Source organism: Geospiza fortis, unplaced genomic scaffold, assembly GCF_000277835.1.
Source record: "Geospiza fortis unplaced genomic scaffold, GeoFor_1.0 scaffold397, whole genome shotgun sequence".
NCBI lineage: Eukaryota > Metazoa > Chordata > Aves > Passeriformes > Thraupidae > Geospiza > Geospiza fortis.
The window spans coordinates 441,128-466,880 of record NW_005054537.1 but is presented as its reverse complement, the minus strand read 5'-3'; the positions used below and the strand labels follow the sequence as shown (position 1 = coordinate 466,880).

The following is a 25,753-nucleotide window of genomic DNA, read 5'->3' as shown; positions in this document are numbered from 1 at the left end:
GGGGGACAAAAAAAATAAAAAACAAAAACATAAAGAACCAGTTACAGAAGATTCTGAATTTATTTGACCTTTGGTTTAATAAACTTGTTGATAATCAACCTGAAGCATACTTTTCAGCAAAATTACTTCTAGAAATATGCAGTAGTCAAAGAAAAGTACATAACCCCTTAGTGTGTTCTGTTTGACACTCTTTGCCAAGTATAGCAGAATATTATTTGTGTACAGATTTCAAATTCTTTAATTCAAATTGTATAAAGCAAGTGATTAGTTCTGGATGGTTGTGAACCAATTCCTCCTGTGTTTTATATATTTGCTAAGTATACAATACAATCTGAAATCTGGTCAGTGAAAAGAACTAGAAATGGAACACAAACTGCACTGTCAATGTTTCTTTAAAGCTCATAGGTATATATTAAATTTTGTTCTCCAATACAGCATAGTAAAATTATAGCATAGCAAACTGTCTTACTAGAGCCCTTGCCAAACTTAAAATCTGCATGAAGACCATTACAGTATTTGTAAAATGTTCAATTTCTATTTTTCACCTCCCTGGTGTCATTTTTCAAATAGCTTGCCTCACTTGTGTTTTACTATCTTAATGGGAAAACACATTCAAATGCATACACATGGTAGTTTACTCAAGTATAATAAACCACAGCTTTATGAGGGCTATTTAAAAAAAAAATCAAAACATTTCATCTGTGGAAAGCAAAACTTCAGAAATCTGACCATGTTTCTACAGTTACCTAAAAAAAGCTGTATTTGAAATATGAAGCAATCATAAGCTGGCATTCTTGGACTTATCCTCACCAAATGTAACAGGAAATTACTTGGTAACAATTTGGAAAAAAATAGATCCACGGAGTAGGAGATCATCAAGATTTTGGGTTGAGAGCAACTATAAAGTTGTTTCATATAGTGTTCAGGGAGTGTATAGCACTGACAAACTAGAATTTCTCAGCTTGATTTCAGCGTATAAAACTGACATAATTCCTAACAACAACATATGCTGTGCCATATTAAGGGAAAAAGGACAGCTGTCAAAGAGTAAGATATTTTGGTGTATTATATAAATTATGTTACTTACCAACAAACTCAGTTGTTCAAGGATACTTTATCCAAATGCACATTCTCATAAAGATACTACTACCAATACTATTATGGAATTTTTTTTTTGCCCTGGTATTGAAAAGGAACCATTCTCTTTCTGGTTTGTACTGACTTGGTATGATTTCCCATGCTGCACACACTCCAACAGTTTTCCCTAATTTTCAAAATCAAGGTTGTGAAGACTTAGGAAGGAGAAAGCAGGATGGGAAAACATGGTGCATCAGTGTAAAATCCAATGCGCAGTAAATACCAGTGGTAATTTTGCTTCCTTTTCATAGTGCTGTCAATATACACGATCTTTGCTATATATAGGACTGCAGCACTGAGTTTCTGGAGACTGTTTCTGGGATCCAGGGCAATAGAAACTGTGTCCACATCCACCCCAAGCAATCACCCAGTGTTCACAGTGACCACTTATCCCTGTGTTGGAGACCATAGAATGATTTGGATTGGAAGGGAACTTTAAGATCTCCTAATTCCAACCCCACCACCCTCAGCAGGGAACCTCTCCACTAGATCAGTGCAAGCTGGCCTTGAACATCTCCAGGGATGGGGCATCAGATACATTTGCGCAACCTGTTCCCAATGCCTCACCACAGTGAGTAAAGAATTTCCTCCATGCATCTAAGCTAATCTACTCTCCTTCATTTTAAAACTATTCCCCCTTGCCCTATCACTACATGCTCTCATAAAAAGTCCCTTTCAAGCTCTCATAGTCATCTTTTAGCTACTGGAAGGATGCAATAAAGTCTGACTGGGGCATTGTCTTTACAGGATAAACAACCTCTGAGCCTTTCCCCATAGGAGAGATTTTTCATTCCTCTAGTCGTCTTAGTGGTCTGTCTCTGGACTCATTCCTGTCCTTCCTATTCTGAGGACCTCATAGCTGGACCCCATGAGATGTTAAAGAGCAGAGCAGAGCAGATGAGAGCAGAGCAGCAGAATCACCTCCATCACCCCACTGCCCACATCTTTTGATGCAACCCAGGGCACCTTTGGTTTTCTGGAATCCAAACACACGTTGCTGGGTCATGTCAAGCTTTTCATCCAGTCCCATGGCCCTCTTGGCAGGGCTGCTCTCCATCCCTTCATTCCCTAGCCTGTGTTGATACAGGGGTTGCTGTGACCCAGGTGCATTACCTTGTAATTGGCCTTGTTGGGTCTTCTGATGGGTCCACTTTTGCAGCTTGTCCAGGGCCCTTGGGATGGCATGCCATCCTTCAGGCATGTCAACAGCACCTCTCAGCTTGGGGTCATCTGCAAATCTGCTGAGGGTGTACTCAATCTGTTTGACTATGTCACTGTTGAAGACATTAAATAACAGCGGTGCCAATATGGACCCCTGAGGGAACCACTTGTTGATGTCTATTGGAACTCTGAGGCATTGACCACTCCCCTCTGGATGTGATCATCCAACCAGTTCCTTATCCACCGAACAGTATACCTCTCAAATCCATCTCTCTCCAATTTAGCAAGAGGATGTTGTAAGGGACCATGTCAAAGGCTTTACAGGGTCCACATAAATGACATCTGTAGCTCTTCCCTTATCCACTCATGTAGTCACTCCCTTGAAAAAGGCTATTGGTCTAGGGGGACTTTTTTCCATTCACCAGGTACTTCACGTGACTGGCACAACTGGCCAGCTCTCTCTGAGATGCATCCCATCAAATCCTATAGATTTATGTATGTTCAGGTTCTCCAGCTTGTCACAAACTTGCATTTCACTTAGAGTGGGAAGAACCCAGTCCTTGTTCTGCAGTCCATGACAGACATGGAAATATTTTTCAACAGAGCTACCATAGCATGCATGCATTATAGAATGAGTTCTGAAATGGAAGGCAAGGTCTTCCTTAGCAGACCACTATCCATTTAGTAATTTTAACTAAATTACTGTTATTCCAGATCTTTCAGCTATAAAGGCAAGTAGCAGTACAGAAATTAATTTGGTTTTATTAAGTTTAGTAAGTCATATATAAGCAGAACTCTTCATACCAATTACATAAAAGACATTACAACAAATACATAGCAGGCTAAGAGAGGGTAGGTTTGCCCTTTTGGAAGAAGAAAATGGCCTGTCTCAACCTAGGGTAATTAAAAGGAAAGGAGACAGACTGCTGTTAATGACTGGAGAGGTCTCAGACATGTGGGTTAGGGCAATACCAAGCACAAATACAGGCTGGGTGAAGAATGAATTGAGTAGCCCTGTGAAGCACTTGGGGATACTGGGGGCTGAGAGGCTGGACATGCCCCAGCCTCCCAGCCCAGAGAGCCACACATGTCCTGGGCTGCATCCAGAGCAGTGTGGGCAGCAGGGCCAGGGAGGGGATTCTGCCCCTCTGCTCTGCTCTGCTGAGAGCCCACCTGCAGTGCTGCATCAGCTCTGGGCTCCCAGCACAGGAAGGACAGGGACCTTCTGGAGGGAGTCCAGAAGAGGCCACAAAAATGACTGGAGGGATGGAGCACCTCTCCTGGAGGACAGGCTGAGAGAGTGGGATTGTTCAGCCTGGGGAAGAAAAGGCTTTGTGAACACTTTACTGCAGCCCTTCAGTATCTAAAAAGAAAGCTGGAGAGAGACTTTTTACAAGAGCTTGTTGTGATAGGAGAAGAGGTAATGTATGGAATTGTCTCAAATGTATGAGATAGTCATGACCTTGTCTCTGTTGTGTCTTTATAATCCCCTTTGTTCAAAATACTACCCTAAACTGCCACTGTATATTTGATATTGTGTTACCGGACACAAAATCTTTGGGTTTTTATTATACTCTTTTCTTTAATTTTTATTTCTAGTTTTTAATCTAGCATCTTACACAGTAGTTTACCTAACAGTATTTGACACAATGGAAACAGCAATTCCAGAACCAAAGTGTTTTAATGTGAGCTAGAAGAAACCACACACACTGAAACAGTAAAGGTAAAAGATAACTTGGGGAAACAGGTCCACTTAAACTGATTAAGTGTCAAGTGATCAAGAGAAAAAGTTGTCTCTGAAAACATACACTGATGTGCCTGTCATTTACAAAAATCAAATACATTTACCAGTGTGTCTGAAATCCAAAATTCAGGCACTCATATGAAGGAGGTTCACACACTGAGGAGTGTACATTTTCTTAGTATAAAAACATTTTTCCTCTGAGCCTCTGAACAGACTTTACAGACTGCATACTTCTAACTATGTAGAAACAAGGGACAACACTATTTCCAAAGTTGAAGACAATGATATAACAACAGAAAGGTTGAAATTCCTTAATGAAATACCCTATGGGAATGGAAAGAATTTTAAATGAGAAAAATCTGTCCCAGTTGAACATGACTTCTGACTGCCAAATCTTCCACAAGACTACAGAGTAGCACAGGAACTAAAACCTTAGCCAAAGGACCTTGATGAACCTTTCAGTTTTGTGAGTTTTTATTATGTACCTATTGTCTCTAGACTTTAAAAAAAAAATCCAAAGTACACATTTATTTTACACTGCCATGGGTGTATGATTCCAAGTAACTGTTTAACAATAGAGCAACTCTATTTCTACAGATGAGGTGATTTTAGAAACAGGATACTAAAACACAACTGTATTACCAGTCCCACAAAACATTGCTCCAGACTACCTCACAGAAAATACTTTTATACAGCTGCACCAGACACTTGGGACGCAAGTGATTTAAGATTTGTATGGGAGAAGACTCTCTTCAACACACAATGAGGGAGCATAGGATACATCTGAATCTCAAGGACAGCAGAAGAGCTTTTGCCATACAATATTTGAAAGATACAAGAAGGTCAGTAACAATGACCTCTAACAAAAGAAGGCACAGTGAAATAGCATCACTGAAATAGCAGATATAATTTTGCAGGCTTAATACCATTAACATTTTTATTCTCTTTCCCCATTCTACAGAAGTCATATAACTTGAACTCAAGCATGGCAGGAGAAAAAAACCCCATGAAGTTGGGAGAAATGCTTTTTAAAAATAACACTATGACATTGTAAAAGAAGTCCTAAGTATTACATCTTGTTTTGAGACTGACACTTTGGTGATTCAGGCTGAGGAATCTGCATGGTTTTGTTGGGTTTAAAGTGTGTAAGGAAAAAGTGGTTTTAGTGTCATTCCCCACACATGCACACGCACAAAATATTCTTTTGTTCCTCCTCCTCCCTTCCATACACTAAATCCAGTTGTTATCACCTATAAGCAAGAAGAAAGTACTCTGCCCTCTAAATGGCCTAAATCCTTCAATATGATATACTCATGCAGTGTTAGTTTTTAGATATATATAGTTGTGCAGAGCCAAGTTAATATTTAAGAAACTTGGCATAAGTATTAGAGTTTGACTTAGACATCAAAATACAGGACTGCAGCCATAGTAAAGACTCTTCCTGATAACTCAGTAAGCAGAAACACTTAAAGAGAAGTTACATGTATAGAGGTCACAAAGGATGATAAAATTATGAATTATAATTATATAATTATATATAATTCTGATGGCAGAAAGGCCTTTTGGATGAGGCTGAGAATGATTAAAATCTTCTTTTACAGCCAAAGCAGCCACACTGCATCTGTGTGTCTCTAAGAGTTCAATGTTTTAATATATTCTTGATTCTTTTAATGGTCAAAACAATTTCAATTTATCCATTACACATAAATAGATATATCAAATTTATTGAAATAAAACTGCTGCATGCAACAATAATTATTTTTATCCAACTAGAATGCAATATATTTCACTGCATTGTGCTACCACAAAAAAAATCATACTGTGGTATAAAGGAAATTAAAGGAAATTTTAATCTTCAGGCAGGAAAATACATATTGAAAATAAATACCTCTCCTCTCTCTGAAAGAATGCAAGTTCACCACTACATCCTTCTACAAAAAAACACTGTACATATTTAGTGCTTGCCTGAATAAGTTTCAAGTAAAAGCTTCTATAAACCATTAAGAAAAGTGCATGTCAGATTGAAGGAATGTACAGTGATAAAATAGTTCAAAGTAGCGAAAAAATAGAGAATAATACAGAATAAACAGATATGGTACAGAAGGAATTCTAGTCAAAATTAAAGAATACTGTCATGACCATGCATGATGAAAGTAGATGAGAAGAGAGAGAGTCAAAGGTGACAAAAAAGTTCTTTGGTTTTTAGTTGGTCAAGACTGGTCTTTGCAGATTACTTATTTTGTATACAAACGTAAGAACAACACACTTTAGGAATCGCTCTGAAGCTACAAATCAGGTATTTAAAATCATTTTTAATCATGGATTAAGGCTTGGGTCCACAAATCAGAGAGAAAAAGAAACAATTCTCACAAAAAAACAGAATGGGAAAATTACTATTGCTGTATGTGCTGAAAAATTAGTGATTGTTGGGTCAATGTTGTAAGTCAAATAATCAGAAATGCCTTCATGGTAGTTTGAGTTGACAAGGGTTCCCTGTACTAGATCTAATATTTTCTATCATTTACCCAAGGGTTCCCTGCACTAGGTCTAATATTCTCTATTGTTAATTACCACATTGCTGGAATTTACCATCCTAGCCGTGTACGAAAATAAATGTTAAAATAAAACATGCACGCTCCTATTTATTTTAGTATTCGTTCCACTTATATAAGACCTTGAGTTTATACGTACTATGTAAAACCTAAACATAAAAAGCTTCTTGAGCATAAAAGCACTTTTCATACAAAGCAGTATTTTCCTGTTTGTGATAGTTGATGCTGATCGTGATCAGTGTTCCAAGTCTAGTTCAACAGCATTTATAACTTAAATCCACTTCTCTCTGGATATAAAATAATCAGAAAATGCAACAGAGCAAAAGAGTACATGAAACATTCAGTACAAAGGATCTAAGCACAACGTGGTGCCAAATTGCCAATTAGAATACCCATCACTATTGAGAAACTAACACTTTGATTCAATAAACCATTCTAAATTGCTTGAATATAACTGTTGCCTATTAATGAAGTGGCCAGTCATTACTCAAAAGAAGATACATGCATATAAATTTTTAAAAAATTAATTCAAATTATTGATTACATGTATTAGCTTGAGGTATCACTACCACATGTGTCAATGGTGGTAAGCTTTGGCAATGCACATAAAACAACTCTGGGCTGTCTCCATGGTGTTCACAGAATCTCAGACTCTATGGATCATCCAGTTCCAACACCCCTGCCGTCACCAGGGACACCTTCCACTGGACCAGATGCTCAAAGCTCCATCCAACCTAGCCTTGAACACTTTCATGTATGAGGCATTCACAGCTTTGCTGAGGAACACCTAGCAGCGCCTCACCACCCACACAGTCAAGAATTTCTTTGTAATCTAAATCATAGAGCCATAAAATGGATGGGATCTAAAAGGATCACTGAGACCAGCTCCAGGCTCTGCACAGGACTCCCCAATAATTACACCATGTGCCCAAGAGCGTTGTCCAAATACTTCCTGAACTCTGGCAGACTTGGTACTGTGATCACTTCCCTGGAGATCCTGTGCCAGTGTCCAACCATCCTCTGGTTGAAGAAACTTTTTCTAATACCCAATCTAAACCTTCTCTTTAATGCCATTTCTCCCTTGGGTCCTATCACTAGTCATCAGAGAGAAGAAATCAGTGCCAGTCCTCCTGTTTCCCCATTGGAGGAAGCTGTAGACCACAATGAGTGGCCCCCAGTCTCCTCCAGACCAATTGACCTCAGCCACTCCTCATATGGCTTTTCCTCTATATCCTTCACCATCTTTGTAGAACTCCTTTAGACTCTCTCTAACAGTTTAATATCTTTCTTATCCTGTAGCACCCAAAAGTGCCCCCAGCACTCGAGGTGAGGCCTCCTCAGTGCAGACCAGAGCAGAGCAGAACAATCCTCTCCCTAAGTTCACATTGAGAACACTTCCACAAATGAGGACCATACTACCTCCCCTCAGCAACTTATTCTAATGCTTATTCCACACTTGCAGTGAAAAAATATCGCCTAATACCTAATCTGACCCTCCTTTGCCACAACTTGAGACCATTTCCTCTTGTCCTTTTACTTGACATTTGGCAGAAGAGATTGGCCCCCACCCCAGTACAACCTCCTTTCATGTAGCTGTAGAGAGCCATGAGGTCTCACCTGAGCCTCTCTTCTCCAAACTAAACAGCTCCAGATCCCTTAGCCTAATGGTGCTCCAGCCCTCTGATTTACTTTGTGGCCCTCCTCTGGACCTAATTCAAATACGATAGGGACCCCAGAGCTGCATGCAGGACTACATGAGAGGGTCTCATGAGAGTAGAGGGGGAGAATTACCTCCTTGCCCCAGCAGCCACATTCCTTTGGATGCAGCCCACAAAAAAAATTAGCTTTCTGGGCTGTCAATGCACATTGACAGGTCACATCCAGCATCTCATCTGCTGATCCCCCAAGATCCCTTTTGTAGGGCTGCTCTCAATCCATTCTCCATTCAGCCTGTATCCATATCTGGGACAGCCCTAACCCATGTGTAAGATCTTATACATCGCTTCTTTGACCCCCATGAGTGAGGGTGGTGGCCCAGCTCTCAAGCCTGTCCAGGTCCCTCTGGATGCCATCCCTTCCCTCCAGCATGTCAACTGCCCCACACAGCCTGGTGCTGTCAGTGACCCTCCTGAGGTGTGCTCAATCCCACTGCCCACGTTGGCAACAGAGAAGTTAACAGAGAAGTTAAAATATTCTGGTCCCAGTATTGACCCCTGAAGAATGCCACTTGTCCCTGATTTCCATGTGTTCATAGAGCAGTTGACTGGTCATCTTTTTGAGTGCAGCCATCCAGACAATTTCTTATCCACTGGGTAGGCCATCCATCAGAGCTATGTGTCCCCAGTTTAGAGATGAGGATGTCGTGTGCGACAGTAGCAAATGCTTTGGAGAAGTCCAGGTAGATGATATCACTCACTCTTCCCTTATCTATCAGAACCATAACTCAGTCACAGAAGGCCACCAAATTGGTCTGGCACAATTTCCCCTTGGTGAAGTTATGTTGGATGTCAACAATGAACTCCTTATTTTCCCTGTGCCCCAGTATAGTTCCCAGGAGCATTCAATCAATGACCTTGCCGAGCACAGAGGTGAGACTGACTAGCCTGTACTTCTCCAGATAATTTCTTTTTCCTTTTCTAAAAATGGGGCTTATGTTTCCCCTTTTCAGTCACAGGAAACTTTATTGAGCTGTCATAAATACGTTTCAAAAATACGATGAATAGTGGCCTAACCATTTTCTCCACCAGTTCCCTCAGGACAGCTGGATACATCCCAGCAGGTGCCATGGACTCATGCACCTTCAGGCTTCTTAAATGGTCTCAAACCTGATCTTCTCCTACAGCCAGTGATTCTATATTCTATAGTGATAGCCACTGATATTTATAGCAAGCAATATACAATTCTATATTGCCTTCTGCAATTCAGGCAGTGTTGGCTGGAGGACTTGACAGTGAAGACTGAGAAAAAAAGTAATTGAGTACTTTGGCCTTCTCCATATCGCAGGTAACCAAGTCTCCTGCTTCCTTCTGGAGAGGACCCTCATTTTCCCTAGTTTTCCTTTTATCCTTGACATACTGAGAGAAGTTTCCCTTGCTGCCTTTGACAGCAAGTTTAATTTTATTAGAGCTTTAGCTTTCCTAATCTGATCCCTGCCTGCTCACACAATCTCTCTGAATTCCTCCCAGGCTACTTTTCCCTGCTTCCACCCTCTGCAAGCTTACATTTTTGTGTCTGAATTTGTCCAGAAACTCCTTGTTCATCTCTGAAGGTCTCCTGGCATTTCTGCCTGACTTCTTTGTTAGGATGCATTGCTTCTGACCTAGAGGAGATGACACTCAAATATAAACCAGATTTCTTGGGTCCCTCTTCCCTGTGCAAGTCTTTATCCCACAGTACTGTACCGCTGTGTTGTCCCTTCAACAGCTCTCCTAGTAGCTGAAGTCTCCATGAAGACCAGTGCTTGGGAACATAAGGCTGCTCCTATCTGTCTATAGAGGGCCTCACCCACCTGGTCTTCCTGTTCAGACCCTCACCATAATGTCACCTGCCCTCCCTTTAATCTGTAAACTCACAGTTGGCTCTCCATCGATGATCAGGTGGAGCTCTGTGCATTCCAACTTGTCACTGACACAGAAGGCAACACCATCTGCTTGTCTCCTCTGTCTGTCTTTGTGAAACAGCCTCATCATTCCATTCCAGCACTCAGTCATAGGAGTCATCCCACAACATCTCTGCAACACTGGTAAGACCACAGCCCTGCAAGCATGCACAGGGCTCCATTTTATTTACTCTTCATGCTACCTGTGTTAGCACAGAGGTACTTAAAATGGGTTCCTGATGAAGGATGAAGCCAATTTACTGGCTTGAGCAGCTGGAATAGCTTTTGCTGAACCTCTGGTCTCTCTCCAAGCTCTGTGCATGTCTTGCTGGCCCTGGGATCAAACTGGTAGGAGTGGAATGTTTTGAGGTTTCTTTCCTCCAGCAACTTTTGCCTAAAGCCCTCCACCAGCCTGGCAAGCCTATGACTGAAGATGCTCTTCTCCCGCTCTGACAGATCAACCCCATCAACCCACATGAGAGCAGGTGTCATGGACTGCTTCAATACAGACTTGAAATACTATATATAGTGCATATTAATAGTTTAAATTAGGAGTATTTAGAATTTGGCACAAGTGCATGTTTGGCTGTTTAATGAATGACTAGTGATTTAAGAATGACACTTGATTATGCAGTATTAGAAGAGATGTTTTTATTCACAGAGTTGATAATATTGTTATTGCTAGCCCCCATTAGATTGAGGAGAAGCCATACAGCAAGGAAAGGACAAATCAGAAGTTCAAAGATTTACAAGACTAGAAATCAGTAAGAATTACAGCATTAAAAAACTCAAAAATTGTTGCAACTTTGGAGCATATTCCCACTTAGAATACTCCCACTGCCACAATTTCACTTGCTGATAACAATGCGGCAGCAATAAAAGAGAACTGAAAAAAATAACGGTAGGAGGAACTAGAATATAGTGTATGAAAGAGTAAATCTACACAAGACTTCCTTGTCATTTAATGTGTTTATAATTGCACATGTAATTCTTTACAATTTGCCAGACCACTGCTTTTCCACAGGCTGTGACAATATAAATGTTTTGACCAGAATTTCAGCTAGTTCTCAGTGTTATCTCAGTCTTCATATTCCAGCAACCATATTTTCCAGAGTCAACTTTATATAGCAAAGACTGTATAGCATGTGTCTTACACTTAGTTCATACAGTAATGACTGTAAAAACATGTATCTTTAGAAAAGTAGAAATGCCAGTCAAGGAAATAACTGGGAACGCATATTCACAAATAACTGGGAATGGAACATAGGCAGTAATTTAATTCTGAATTTACCATATGTAAACAAGTGTGGTTTCTTATTTTCTATATCAAATTTCTCATTCATTAAAATATTTGTATTTGAGCTGAAAACAAAAGACTTTGATTTTATATGAGTTTATAGAAAAAATTTATCTCTTGTTTAGCAAATCTGATTTCAAAATCAACTTCAGTACCAATTAGCCCTGCACATGTGGTTAGTCCAGCATGGCAATTACAAAATATTCAAGTATATCATTTTAACTGCTGATTTTTACTTTACTTCCACCAACCAGGTCTGTCAGAATTTTAATAGGTATTAAAGTTACATTTCATCATACACTATGAAAGTGAAACAGAACAGTTACAATTGCAGACATGAAATTCAATTTATTTCTTTACTTGAGATGATTCTGTAATATCCTCTGCTCCTACCTATTCACACCTGTTCTTTGAAAGTAACTAGAAAATTTCCAGGCACTTCCCTTGAAGTGTCACTTCTTTGCTGTAGATTCCCTGACAGCAAGCAAGCAAGGGAAAAAAAATCACCAAAAAACCCACTGTAAGTAGTGCTAATCACTTTGGAAAGTACACTTAACACATTGAATATACTTAAAAATTAGATGGGAAGTTTATAAAAGCCATTAATTTAATACAGAAATGGGTAGCTCTTCAGAGAAAATACCACACCTAATTTAAAAAAGGTTGAGACACTCATGCACATTATTTCATTATTCCACTGCAGTGTTTTTCAGAAAGTTTTAAGCATGGAACAGACAGTGCTCAGTTTAGGTTTTACTTCACTATTTGCATAATTAAAATTAAATAGCCATAAACTCAAATTCAAATCTTATCCAGATCCTACTAAAATAATGGTCATGCTGCAAGCGATCTCAAAGCATAAAGAATCATGCCCTCCATTAGAAAGATTGGAGTAAATTATCAGAAACTAGAGAATAGTGAATACTAAAATTAAATAGATATGAAGTTGCCACTAAAAGAATGAATTTACAACCAGTGTCCTAATTAAAACCACATTTTTAATGTACTCATACATAACCAATCTAATAAGAGATAGTTGTAAAGTTGAGCTAAATAGTCCAGATTCATGTTTAAAATGTGAAGAAGACATGAAATTGTAGTACATAGATATTCATGTGCGGCAAGAGACAGAATTTATGCAACAGATCAAAATCCAAAACAGGTCAAAATCCAGGGAATAAACTAGCCTAATATGTTTTTCTGGATTGTTAAGAATGAGAAAAAAAAATACTCACTGGCAAGTGTATTATTCTGCCAGTCATTGTAGGTTATGAAAATAATAACATCCCCAAGAGAAGGGAAAAACATAGAAGAAGGTAAGTATTCTACTTGGACTACTAAGAAAACTTAAAAATGAGATATTTTTAAACAAGTGTATGTACTTTATTTAAAAAAAAAAGGCAAAATACAACATTTGAAACTGCTAGAAAGGCCTTTGTCAGATATCTGGCCAAGCAGTAACTGAGTGTTCTAGCAGATATCCCAAACTATTACCACCAAACATTTCCTGGAAAAACTATAATTTGAATAGTTTTATGACCCTTTGTGCAACTCAGAAGGTGAATGCCTGGAGAAAAAAAAAAAAGGGAGGGGGGAATAGGGCATAAAAAGGTATTTTTCACTGTTTTTTTTTCTTTCTCTGGTAAGTCTAGTGTACAAATGGAAAAATTTATTTATTAACTACAGAAAGCATTAACATACCATTACTATCAACAGCACATGTAGTTTGGCATTTTATAGGTTTATCCTGATACATTATTAATTGCCAAAAGTTTCACTGCGACATTTAGAGGAAGACTTTAACTGGGACAGTTATGAGTTGCATTGCTCAGTGTGCTGGTAGATATTCTCAAATTTTCCAATTCAGAAAATCACCAGGTGTCTAACTAGCTCCCCTCAGTGAGCACATCTTAAGATAAATTTGTGGGATAACACCCAAAATTTCTATCTCTCCTATTTCAGTTGAGATAGGAGAACATTATTTTTCTTGAGACTTTTTATTGGGTACCATTTATTTTAATCAATCTAACAACAACAACAACAACAACAACAACAACAAAAAAGAAAAGAGCTTTCAGACTTCAAGTCAGAGCATGAAAATCTGAGCTTAACTCCATGACATTGGTCACTCTTCTGGATTTGGTATTAAATAAAACACAGTTTGAACACATTTTGTCCATCTGGAATGGATTAGGCAAACTCTGGGTATACCTTATACCTTTTCCATCCTTCCACCCTCACAGACTAAAATTTTATGAACTAAATCAGAATACGCATCTTGTAACTAACCAGCTGTACACTAAGAGTCAACTAATGGCATCAGAAATTAAAAACAACAGCCTTTTTATTAATTAGAAAACATTCCACTCACACATTGTGCTTGTTAATTAGCTGCAAATAACCTGCTGGTTGACATTTGCCATGCAATAAGCAGTTTTTCAGATCCACATTCTAGCTACTTTATTGTTCCACATGAGTTCCCTCAAATCCCACAGAGTCTATTTGATTCCCTTCAGCTACAAAATCTAGGAATAAAGTTTAAAGACAAATTTACGTCCATCTACCCCTCAAAAAAATCCAACCAATTAACCAACCAACCAAAAAAGCACTCACAAAAAAATTCTCAGCCATGAGTGGACAGCTGAACAGTACTTCCAACCTTATCCTCCTAACATGAGATGGGGCAATAAAAAAACCCACCCAACATGTTTATAACTGTCACAGAAAGGGGAATTACATAATATGCCGAGGGATTTCATTAATTTCCAACTACTTCCTATTTTCTTCTATTGCCTGTTTTATCTACTGATTTCTGTCATGTCACAGCCTACAGACTCTCACCTCACAAAAAGACAGAAAATGGGTAACAGAGAATTCTTCACTGAGATCTTTGAGTAGGTTTCCCTCTCACACAGAATACACAGTGCTTGCAATCATGGAACATGGCTCTAGACCCAGATTTACCTAAAGTAAATCATCTACACACAGATCACAGTTGTTATGCCGCATGTCTCAGTCACAATTTCTCTTTCATCAATTCCAAAGAATATGCCTTAGCAGAGATAGCAAAGACCCCCAACATGTTTTTGACAAAGAAGTAAGAATATAAAAGCTATGACAGTGGTGCCGTATCTAGCAAGGCGACTGATTCAAGTGGTCAATAGCAGGTCTCTAAAAAGTAGTGTAAGGAATGCATCCTGTATAGAAACCCTGGAAATAAATATTACTATGTGAAGCACACAACATAAAATGCCTCACTTTCCTCAGTCTGCTGAGCAAAGTCCTAAAAGACTTCAATTCTGTTTGGGTTTTTTCCCCAGATACATCATTTTGTATATGCAGATACATTTTTTCCTCTTAGACCCCTTCAATTCCCTGTAAACAAAGATACATGGGAATTTAGTGCTACTATTTGAAAGCTGGCTCCTTACATTTTATATATCTGCAGAGACAGACACTAGGGGCAATATATGCCACTGTTTTCAAACCTCTCCCTCAATCTTACATGTGGTCACAAGAAAACCAAGTCAATGGACACTGTTATGATTTTTGCGCAAAAATCAAATCAGGAAACATAGTCTCCTGTCAGGGGCTTAAATTCACTTCAATGAACTCCAGTAGAAAAAATTAAAAGGCTACACAAAAAACAAGGGTGAAAACTGCTTAATGGACTTCAAAGTCAAGCAAGTAAGAAACAAGACACAGAATTACTGCTTAAAATTGGAGCTCTTCTTACAAACAGAGGAACTAGCCACAGCATGAGGATCTAAGACAAGGCTACATGAGAACAGAAATGCTTTGGATCTACAGATTTACTGGACAAAGCTAGGAAATTGTGCCCATGGAGCTTGATAAGAGTACCTTGAATAAAAGAGGAATCTTGCAGCAACTTAAGAAGCCTAGAAGAAAGTGGAAAACACCTCAGAAAAGAAGCATAACAATCTTGGACCTGCAGGAGTAAAGGAATGTGCAGAGTCCTGGCTGGTTGGCCTCACCTTGCTACCAAATGCCTTAACCAGTACAGAACATGTTGGGGGAATGCTACTTACAGAATAAAAATATACTACTAACCTATAGGTTTGCAACTGACATGCAAAAGGAAAAGAGTATCCATTAAACAATTTTTCTTTTAGGACTGTTATCTGGACAATGCAACTACAAAACCATCCCCGGCTGCCTAAAAACTCTAATGTTATTAAAAAAATTAAAGAATTAAAGGCATAATTGTGGTCAGCTCTACACAGGTATGCAAAATGAAACAAGAAACATTTTGTTCCTCTTGAGTATCTACAGCAATGTCAGAAACATTTCTGTTCTTAGATTATGAACCACAAGAATTACAGGGGGTTGGGATTGCTGCCATTTAAATATACTTTCTGTGTCCTAAGAAAAACTGGCAGCACTGGCCCGCACATTGGTTACATCTCACAGACAAATGAAAGTGCTCCTTACCCCTAAGGGCACATGAATGAGCAAACAACTGATTGAAGCATCGTGAAATTAATCTTATGCATATACAATAAACATAAACAAGCTCTGTAAAATTCTCTCCTTGAAACACTAAAAAAATCCACCATGCAATAATGCTAATGCCTCCCATATGGGCTTCAGTAATGTTGCTAGAGAAATGCTGCATACTCATACTGGTGTTAATGCCAATAGCAGCCATACCACACTGCTTAACAATACACCTACTTAACTAGTTACAAGTACCCAGCAAAAATACAACTGTCTATTAACAGAGAGCTCATTCACTGTCTCACAATAATAACATACACAAACCCACTTAGGACCCAGACAAATAGAAAAAATATACCATCTGGGATACTGAGCATTTTTGCTCTCATCAGTACAACCTGCAAATCGAGGTGTAATTGACTTAATCTCTTATCAAAATTGATATTACATCAATTATTAGCTTATACAAAAATAAAAACATCTACAGCTCTCATTCTTTATTCGGTCAAATAAGGATCCTTCCAACAGAGCATATCAGTTCAGTGGGGCTGTGGAATTAATTGTTGCCAAAGCAGTAAACCACTTGTGAACTTAGCTCAGGTGGATTTGAATCCAAGTAACAGATTAATGTACTTCAAGGTATTTTAAATCAAGAATTTCAGAAGGTGTATCTACATAAAACCACACAGGTTTACAGTCTTAAAATTAAGTCTAGTAAGTTTTCTGCAAGAAATGTTTCCATAAAAGCGCCCTAGATGCAAAGAGATCTTAATGTTTTTGTCAAGCATAGTGAATTTGTTTTGTTTTTAAAATGTAAAACAAACTCATGGTGTGTGAACTACCAATAGTAGATGACATTTCATTCAGCAATTTTTGAGAAGCACTGTTTCCTTAAGTGATTGAGGTTTCAAATGTTTCTCTGTTTAAAACAATTGCATCTCACAGACTAGATTCTGTCCCTTTAGAGATACACATCCCAACTTCCCCCCAAAACCTTCCTTTCTATGGCCTGTCCGGTATATGTTTTCACTTATCTACTAGCACACCAGGAGGCAAAGTAATCTTCCACCTCAGCAGCACAACACTCCATTGCTGCAATGTTTAGAGAGTCAGCCACACATCGTTTGGATAAACAACTATTTAGTACCTGGACAAATCAAATTAACCCTCTTGAGCTATAGAGAAATGTAGCACTAGAGAACACTTCCAGGGTAAAGGAAAAACAAAATTTAAAAAAAAATTTCACCTTCTCAATCCTGTTACTGAGTGTAACCTAGAATCCAACCTTCTGGCCATGCAGGTACACAGGAAAAGGAATGGTTCTGTTCATAACGTATAGTTAACGAAGGCATTCTTAAGGAATGCCACAATTCCTACTTCATGATCTTTAAGATCAAGAGAAGGAAGCAACTAATCAAAATGGAAGCTTAGTTCAAAAATATAAATAAAAATAAAATAATAGCTGTACACTATAGCTTTTAAGTTTTGTGGGTTTGTAATCTATGGAGACCCTATTTCTTAAAGAATTTCTGAAGAAACAAAAGGAGGAAGCAGCTTACCAAGGAAGGCTCAAAAAACAAATCACCAAATAAGAACTAACTTCAAAAAGGCAAACTGAAACCTCTGCACTGGGGTGGGATGCACAAGCCTCAAAATTTACACTGGCTTTTAAAATTAATTATCTGACATTGTGCTAAAAAGCATCATTATCACATAATGATGCAAGAATACAGAAACCAAATGCAAGAGCTCTATCTTTATCAAAGGACTTGAGATTAGACATCCATTCAAGTTTTCCTCCTATTTTTATTATTTTGTAGTACAAAATAATTTTAAGGATTCACTAGGTTTATCTAAAATCTTCATGAAAAAAAGGCAACATCATCTTAACACCATTACACCAATAATTAACCTCATAGTTCAAGTCTGTCTGCTCAGTATTTTACTTCCACCTGCCTCCAAAAACCCAATTTGGACAATTTCAGGAGAAAACACTGAATTCTGACACCTAAATATATTCTCTTAGAGGAAAAATATAGGTCATACACAATATAAGGTCTTACTTAGACCAGCCTCTGGCCTGTGTATTTTTAATTAGCAAACAAGAAGTTTTCCTCAATTCCCTACCCACTTAGCAGACTGCAGCATGGCTGCAGAACCACAACCCATAGACCGGGCACACCAAACACAGGCAGGCTCTTGTCCAAAGACTGGTGGCTTAGTAGGCATGGCAATGCCTCTGTGGGACTTACGAGATCAGTTTGACATACCTCCACTCTAGTGAGGCTACCTGGTTTTAGCACACAGCTTATTTAGGATACAAAAGTCTTTCTGCACTGGTCAAGCAGATACTCTTAGAGAATGTGCTGCCTTAATACTATTTTTACCAAATCAGACCGTGACATCTTTAAAAGCAACATGAAGGGATAGCAAAGAAAAGGTGAAGTGCTGTCTTCACTTACATGGTTGAAGAGAATTGCTCATTTTCTTAAATCCTCTGCCCCACATTTCAGATAAAGACTGTTGTAGTTGCAAACTTAAATACTTAGATAGGACTCAGTAATATTTTCAAATGCATCAATACTTACTAAAAAAATCTGGTTTTAATCAACACAAAACTATTCATAATGTTGAATTGAAACTTTCCTACTTTCCATAAAGCAGAAGTACACACAATGAGCAAAAAATTTATTCCAATCTCAAAGTCAATAAAAATGTAATCACTCCGTACAAAACAGAGCAGCATCAGTGGGACAAATTCAGGAAACTGCTTTCAAAATACTAGTGGAGTGGCTAAAAAGTAGCCTAATTTTTGGTAGTATAGGCTCAAATTCCTTTGGCTAGACGTGGTCATTAAAGACCTTTCCAGTACATTATGATTTTAAAGAACCATAGCCATATCCTTCTCTTTCTCATACAATGCCTTAAATCTGGTTCATCACGTGAAAGATAGACAAGAGAATGAAAACAAGTGTATCAACATTTCAGCAATTCATTTACAATTATTAAAGTAGTGGATTTACATGTTAATATGAATATAAATTTGTCCTTACTCATTCCAACTCCAAAAAGAACTATTGATTCTTCACATAACCAGATTCATTTTATTAGTAACAGCTGGGATAGCTAGCAGTTTTCCGTAAAAGCTGGATTTATCCACTCAAATTGATTAGTGCAGCCCTTGTGATTATATTAAGGAATCACAATTATTATATTATTATATAATAATTATTATATAAATAAATTATTGTAAGCATTTTGGTGTGAAAGCATTTATAACAGAACTTTATAAAGGTAGGTATTACTAGCCTGCAGACACAACACTGAGGCACTTCACTGATTTAAAATATAGATATATTCTTGGAGGTGTAAACTTCTTAGAAAAAAACTAGGAAGTCATAAAATTCTTACATCCGTTTTAAAAGACAGCACACACATGCTACATACTTAGATAATTATAGCCCCTATAATGAAGAACTATAAAAAATCCTCCATATTTATTGGTTTATGATGAAAAAAAGAAATTTTGAATAGCTATTACTCACGTTCTCTCAAAACTTGCTCCTTTCACACTTAGAGGTTTGCAAGTTAACACTGGCCTAAGCTTTTGTCTGGAAACACAGATCTATTTGGAACTACACTGGGAACATCCCACTGGAATACTCTACCACATCAGGGAAGCCAGTATAGAATATACAGTAATCAAACACATTAAAGCACAGCAGCGAAAGACAACAACTGTGATTTGCAATGCCAGAACACCACCAACAAAGTGTCAGGCTAGTCAGCTATAGCAGTAAAAATACAGAGTTGCCAATACAACTTACTCATACCTACATTAAAGAGCTGCAACTGACACAACCATACCACCCAATGATTACCCTTTTCCACTTGTCTAAATTACACCAGTGAAAAGTTTCATGTGCAGAAAGCTGTGATCACATATTCTGCTTCAAAAGTCCTAGTGAAGGTATTACTTATAGGCACAAAACTGATCATAAACAAAAGCCTCTATGAAAAATTAAGACCTTAGAATGCAACTATTTTATTTTTCATTGCATTTGATTTATTTGTATCAGAGTTCCATCTTCTTTTTACACTTCTTGAAATCTAAAAGCTTTCTGAATTACTCTAGCATGTAATCACTCTGATTTTTACTATATACTATTTAAGATCATACATAATTATATCTGAAATATGAATACAAAATACATGGAAGTGATTCACTAGGTTCTATTTCCTCTCAAAAATAAAAATATTTGCTCATTATGCAAAACAAAACCAAGAAAAAACCACCTCCCTCAGAAAAAAAAAATTCCACAAATGCTATGCAAAATTATACAAAAGATACATTACTTTAATCACTATTTCAATTTTTCTGCAGTGAATGCAGAAAAAAAAATAGGTTACATACAAAGCAGTACAGAATTTGTTCTGGAAAGCAGAAATCACAATTAAAAGATCCTAATCAAAATAAGAGCATATGAACCTGCTGCTACTTAAACAAAACAAAAAAGAATAAATAGTATCCTTAAATAACAATGAGACTTGTCTTCTATTAAAGTACAGTTGCCTACACCAAACTGCAAAGGGAGAGACACAAATGCCTTTATCAGGATCACAGGATTACAGTGCAGGTTATGTTGAATTTATCAGAGTAACAGTGAAATAGAAGCAAACAAATAGGCACATATGCAGGCTTTGAAACTACCTATTAAAATTGTCAGTTCTCATCTTAATTAAGTATAATAAATCAAACCAGCTAAAAAGCAGAGTCTCATATTGCTGGAATCTGCAAGAACCTGTTTTCAGAGAAATACTATTACACTAGTTGACGGTCTGGCTTGAAATTCTTACAAAAACATTTTACATGGTTAACAATACATTTTTCATTCTCTTTTTTTCTCTGCAATCTTATGAATTCTTTTCAATTATTAAAGTATAAAATGTTCAGTAGGATTAATCTTTTCTACTGTAATGCTTTGTATTGGCAATTATGAAGTGAAAATAACAGTAGAAGCAAGTGATTTGCAGATCTTACTTTTCCAAATTCTTAATCTAAACTTTAATAATCTGATATATTTAAGACAACCCATCTATTAATTTTCCTCCTTTTAAGGTTACCTACCAAATATATTATTTTGCAACTAGCCTCTAGACATATATATGCTAAGAACAAGAAAGCTACAAGAAATAAAATAAACACAATACTTATAATGACCATACCTAGTAATAAGAACCGCATTATCATGGTGGGCAATCCCATTTTCTGGAATGGTGTTTCCATCACTTTGGTGGGAGAGAATGGATTTCTGCCACTTACAGAAGCTATCGAGGGACTTGTCTGCATGGTGGTTTATCTCCAAGTTTGGCTGCAATACAACATGCATACCAGAAATGTTCCAAACAAATTACTAAGGTCAGTTGTTAAGCCTTTTGAAAACTAAAATGGGACTATAATTAGAAGCAGTGGTTTCTAGGAATAAAATCTTCTTGCCAAATTTTATTTCTGTAAAATCTGACCCCAAGTTCAGCTGTGTATTACTGAACCATCATTCTTTCTGCTCCAACTTTAAAAATTATTTTGTCAATATAGAAAAAACAAAAAAAAAAAAATCAAAATACAGATCTAAAAATAAAACTGACATCCCCAAAGGTGTAATAATAGTCACCTGAAGTAAGAATACATATCTTTGAGATGATACGCGAGGAATATTCTTTTGAACTGCTTCATCTTGATTAAAGAAGTGAAAAATTACGTGATAGGTTTTGAACTCAGAGGCAGCCACTTCAATCTATAATTAAATAATTCTACATTATATAATAATGTAACTTGTATTTCACAAGGTATAAAGCTTAGCACAACAGCTCTTACCTGATCTTCAGTGAGGACAATCAAACGTGTCACTATAATATTCACAACGTTTCCTAGACTGGAATCACGATAAAGTTTGGCAACCTGACCTCCAGAAAATAAGAAAAGGCACAAAGTCAGACAAGAAACACTACTTGCTTCCTAAATGGTTAAAAATTAGCCCAATTTCCTCACGTAGTTCCATAATGTAAATTACGTCACCTAAATACAAGTTATTTTTTGACCAAAAAAAATGACCATTCTGTTAAAAAAACCCACTTTTTGAGTCACGCTTTTCAGGTGAAATTGTTTATACCTTGTTTCATATTTCATCCAGCACAATGACCATTTAGAGTGTCGATGTAAGCAGAATAGAACTGTATAATCTGAATGTAAGTCTTTGAATTCAAAGTTAAAGACAACAATTTAAAAGTGATCACAACACACTTCTTGATATTTTACCAAAATGCTAAGATTTCCAGTATTTAAACTATTCATTTCTGCAAGCTAGTACTTATATTAAAGCATCATTCATGGCAATAAATAAACACTTGACAGGTCCATTATCATTTCAGTACATAGGCATTGATACGAACACAGAGAAGGATGAAACTTACAATATTCATTACACTCAAAATGTAGTGTTCAATGTCTTTGCGACCGTGGTATCCCACCATCATTTTGTCTGCTACTACCAGCGTTTCCACAAACCGTTCAAGGCTCACAGATCTCTTCTGTCGACTATGACTACTTCCTGTGCCATTGACTGGATGTGAAGCTGGAAAAGCAGATGCATCATTCATCCACCAAGGTTTGCCGCTTCTTGTGAGGTCTTCTAGGAACCAAAATAATTAAAATACTTGAGAAAGAGTCACTAGTAAAACTCACTCAAATGCAGCTGGTTTATGCTGAGATTGCCATCTCCAAGTTTCTAGCAAATAAGTCTTTCTTGAGGCAAAGAAAAACTAAATTTTCTAAATTTTCTTTATTTTCTAAATTATTTTTAACTAACTTATATATTGAAAAGGCAACTTTGAGCACCAATAATCTCAACTCTCCCTAAATTTGAATTAGAATGATAAAGCAAAAATCCACTCTTAATATATCTGATTTTGCACATTCATGTTACTATTAAAGATTAGTTATAATTAACCACAAGAACATGTCAAATTTTAAGAATAAGAACAAAACAGCTGTAACCTCTGGGAAAAAATACTAGAAACTAAAAATTCAAAATTAATGTAAAAGTTATCAAATTACTAAGGATTAAACATGCTCATAAAACACTAAAAAGCTTTTTCCCTCCTGCAAAAGTCTGTAATTTTTAGGCAATTAGGCTTACATGCTTAAAATGAATAAATTTTCACTTCAGAAATTTTCACTTATCATATTATATTTTATCTACCTTGTGAATTAACTGTAATAGAAAGTTTTAAATGGCCTGACAAGGGATACTTGCCATAGTTATTTCAACACAAATTTCAGTCCAAACATGTTGATTCTGGGGTTTTATTCAGGTAAATATATAGAAAAATATTTCTTGTGTGCAAGAAATAAATTATTAAAAATCCAAAGAGCTGTAATTATTGGCAAAACAAACATTACAAGATGCCTTTGAATTCTAATTCCTGTCCTTCCTACAAAGGAAGGGAAGGATGGATTCAATTTTTTGGCTTTTTTAGTGTGCATCATATCCCTTTTCCATAAGAGCCAGCAAAGATCTCAAGCTAAAGTTTAGCAAAGTATATTGTTAGTCTGGTTTTATCTAAATAGGATTTCAAAATATCTAAGTGATTCTTGGTATTTACAGATGAGCACAACAACATTGATAGATACATTTATAGCTGTCTGCACAGGACTGCTCAAATGAGTAATTTTCTTGCATCATTACTTCTACTAAAACAGGGTCAGCTAAGGATGAGTAGAGATAAAACCAGTACCTCCCATAAAAAAAGAATGCTTTATGCAAGTCAGCTAAGCACACTGATTTCAAAGAGAAAAACTACACCACAAAGAATGTATGTTCAGGTCAAAACCAAGAATACAAACCTTCAGCATTCCTACTGTTGCAGTGCTTCATATTTTTTGAGGCTATGGTATTGGCTCTAAAAGGCGCATATTTTAGAAAAGCCAAAAAATTTAAGTAAACCTGGTAGTTATAAAAACACCAGTAACAAAATGGTCTCATTCTCCAATGGTTATAATTCATTCTAAAAAAACCCTGTACAGAGTATTAAAGCCTGGTTTGGATTCTATAATGACTACTAAGCTTTCTCCTGTTTTTCACCTCTATTCTAGAAAACTCAAAGTTGCTTGAATTGTTTGAAGACTTTCATCACACTTAAACAGTGTCTTAGAAATGTCTGGAATTTTCTCTGACAGCTACTGTACTAAATTTTTTTAAAATTCATTCTTTTTCAAATAACAAATGCTGATGGTTTTTTATGCTCTTGGAGTGCTAAAAGTATTTTAGAAAGTACTGCTTCCACATTAGTTCAAAATTTTCACTCAAAATTCATGCAAACTATTCTAATGATTTAAAAACTACTGATTTCAAACATAAAACTTTCAGAGAAAAAAAATGTTATTTTGGAATCATCATCATACTATCTTTCAAACAAAGGTCTCAGAGGGCTCCATAACAACAACCATATCTCATTTTCTCATCAGATGAGAGCCTTAGGCTTCAGCTGATCTCAAAATTGTATAACTGCTAAAATATATCAATAAATAAAGATATACGATTTATTTAGTGAAAATAGTTATGTGGCAACTTACATAATTCTTTCAACACATTCATAAGTTAAAAAAGAAAAAAATTAAACTCTAGTAACATTGAATATAATTATAAGGAAGTAAAAAAAGGTAAAAATAAATGGAAAAATAAAGAAAACAACCCCACAGAAAAATACTACAATTTATCCCAAAATAATTATTGCAGAAATGTGAAATTAGGTTTTAAACTGCAACTGAAAAGAAATCCAAACCCATGTAGACATGGAGTTCACAACTACTGTACACAAGTTTTCCTAAGTCAGTCATCTAAGATATTGGATGGTGGTCAAGGTAGAAAGAAAGAAGCACAAATAGAAAATTTTCTTAAAATGTAATAGCAAACTTATGTTAAATGCAACTATGAAAATATTTTGAAACAAAATATTATGCTGTTTTTTTCTAAATATTTTAGCACATTATTTCATGCTTCTAACAAGCTTTTATTCCATATTTTAGAATATACCACCTGTAAATCTGACATGAGTGAAATCACTACATAAATCAAAAAAATAGTAGAACTATCCAGAAATAATCTGCCACTCTGCAGCTTTGATATGTCAATTTTTGTTGTTTCTCAATCCTATACAAATACAGCATTTTGCAAGATAATCCAGTGGTCTCAAAGCCCATTGAAGCAACTGAAATTTGGCAGTGGAAAACTTCTTACCAAGGCCAAAGTGATTTCAGCTATATTAAAAAAACATAATTAATTGGTGACAACACATGCATGAAACACAAATGAATCATTTTATATTTTGAACATTTTAATGTTTAAATGCTTAAAATCTAATTTACATTATGAAAATGTATCCTGTGCTCCCATCCGATTCCTCATGCCTCTCCAATTCTCCTCTTGCATTACCTCCCATAACTCTACCATTGATTATGATTATATCACTTACTGATCCCAATCAATTCTGATCATGTTCTGATCATGTTTTCACCAAATTCTGTACTCCACTTTCTATTCTATTATTGTCATTCTTCTCAGAAAGGTCAGAAACTACACTGCCCTTGTCTCTATCAACACTTCAAAATCCTGACTACTTCCCTGGTGGAGAAGAGGTACAAAATAAACTAGGTTACAGTAGGGGAAACTTGACAAACAATGAATAGTGGCACAGTTTCTCAAGCAGATTCCTCCCTGCATAGAGTGCTAGGAAAACTGTTCTGAAGG

At 36.7% G+C, this 25,753-nt stretch overlaps 1 protein-coding gene across 1 annotated transcript in view; it reads right to left on the bottom strand.

Moving 5' to 3' along the window:
* ADAMTS6 (ADAM metallopeptidase with thrombospondin type 1 motif 6) overlaps positions 1 to 25,753 on the bottom strand; it is a 141,099-nt gene that overhangs the window by 98,882 nt on the left and 16,464 nt on the right. The window contains exons 5-7 of the mRNA XM_005429297.2: positions 22,419 to 22,636; positions 21,823 to 21,906; positions 21,174 to 21,319 (exon numbers count right to left, since the gene is read on the bottom strand). Of these exons, the coding sequence (XP_005429354.1) occupies positions 21,174 to 21,319; positions 21,823 to 21,906; positions 22,419 to 22,636 (448 nt within the window). The remainder of the gene's footprint in view (positions 1 to 21,173; positions 21,320 to 21,822; positions 21,907 to 22,418; positions 22,637 to 25,753) is intronic.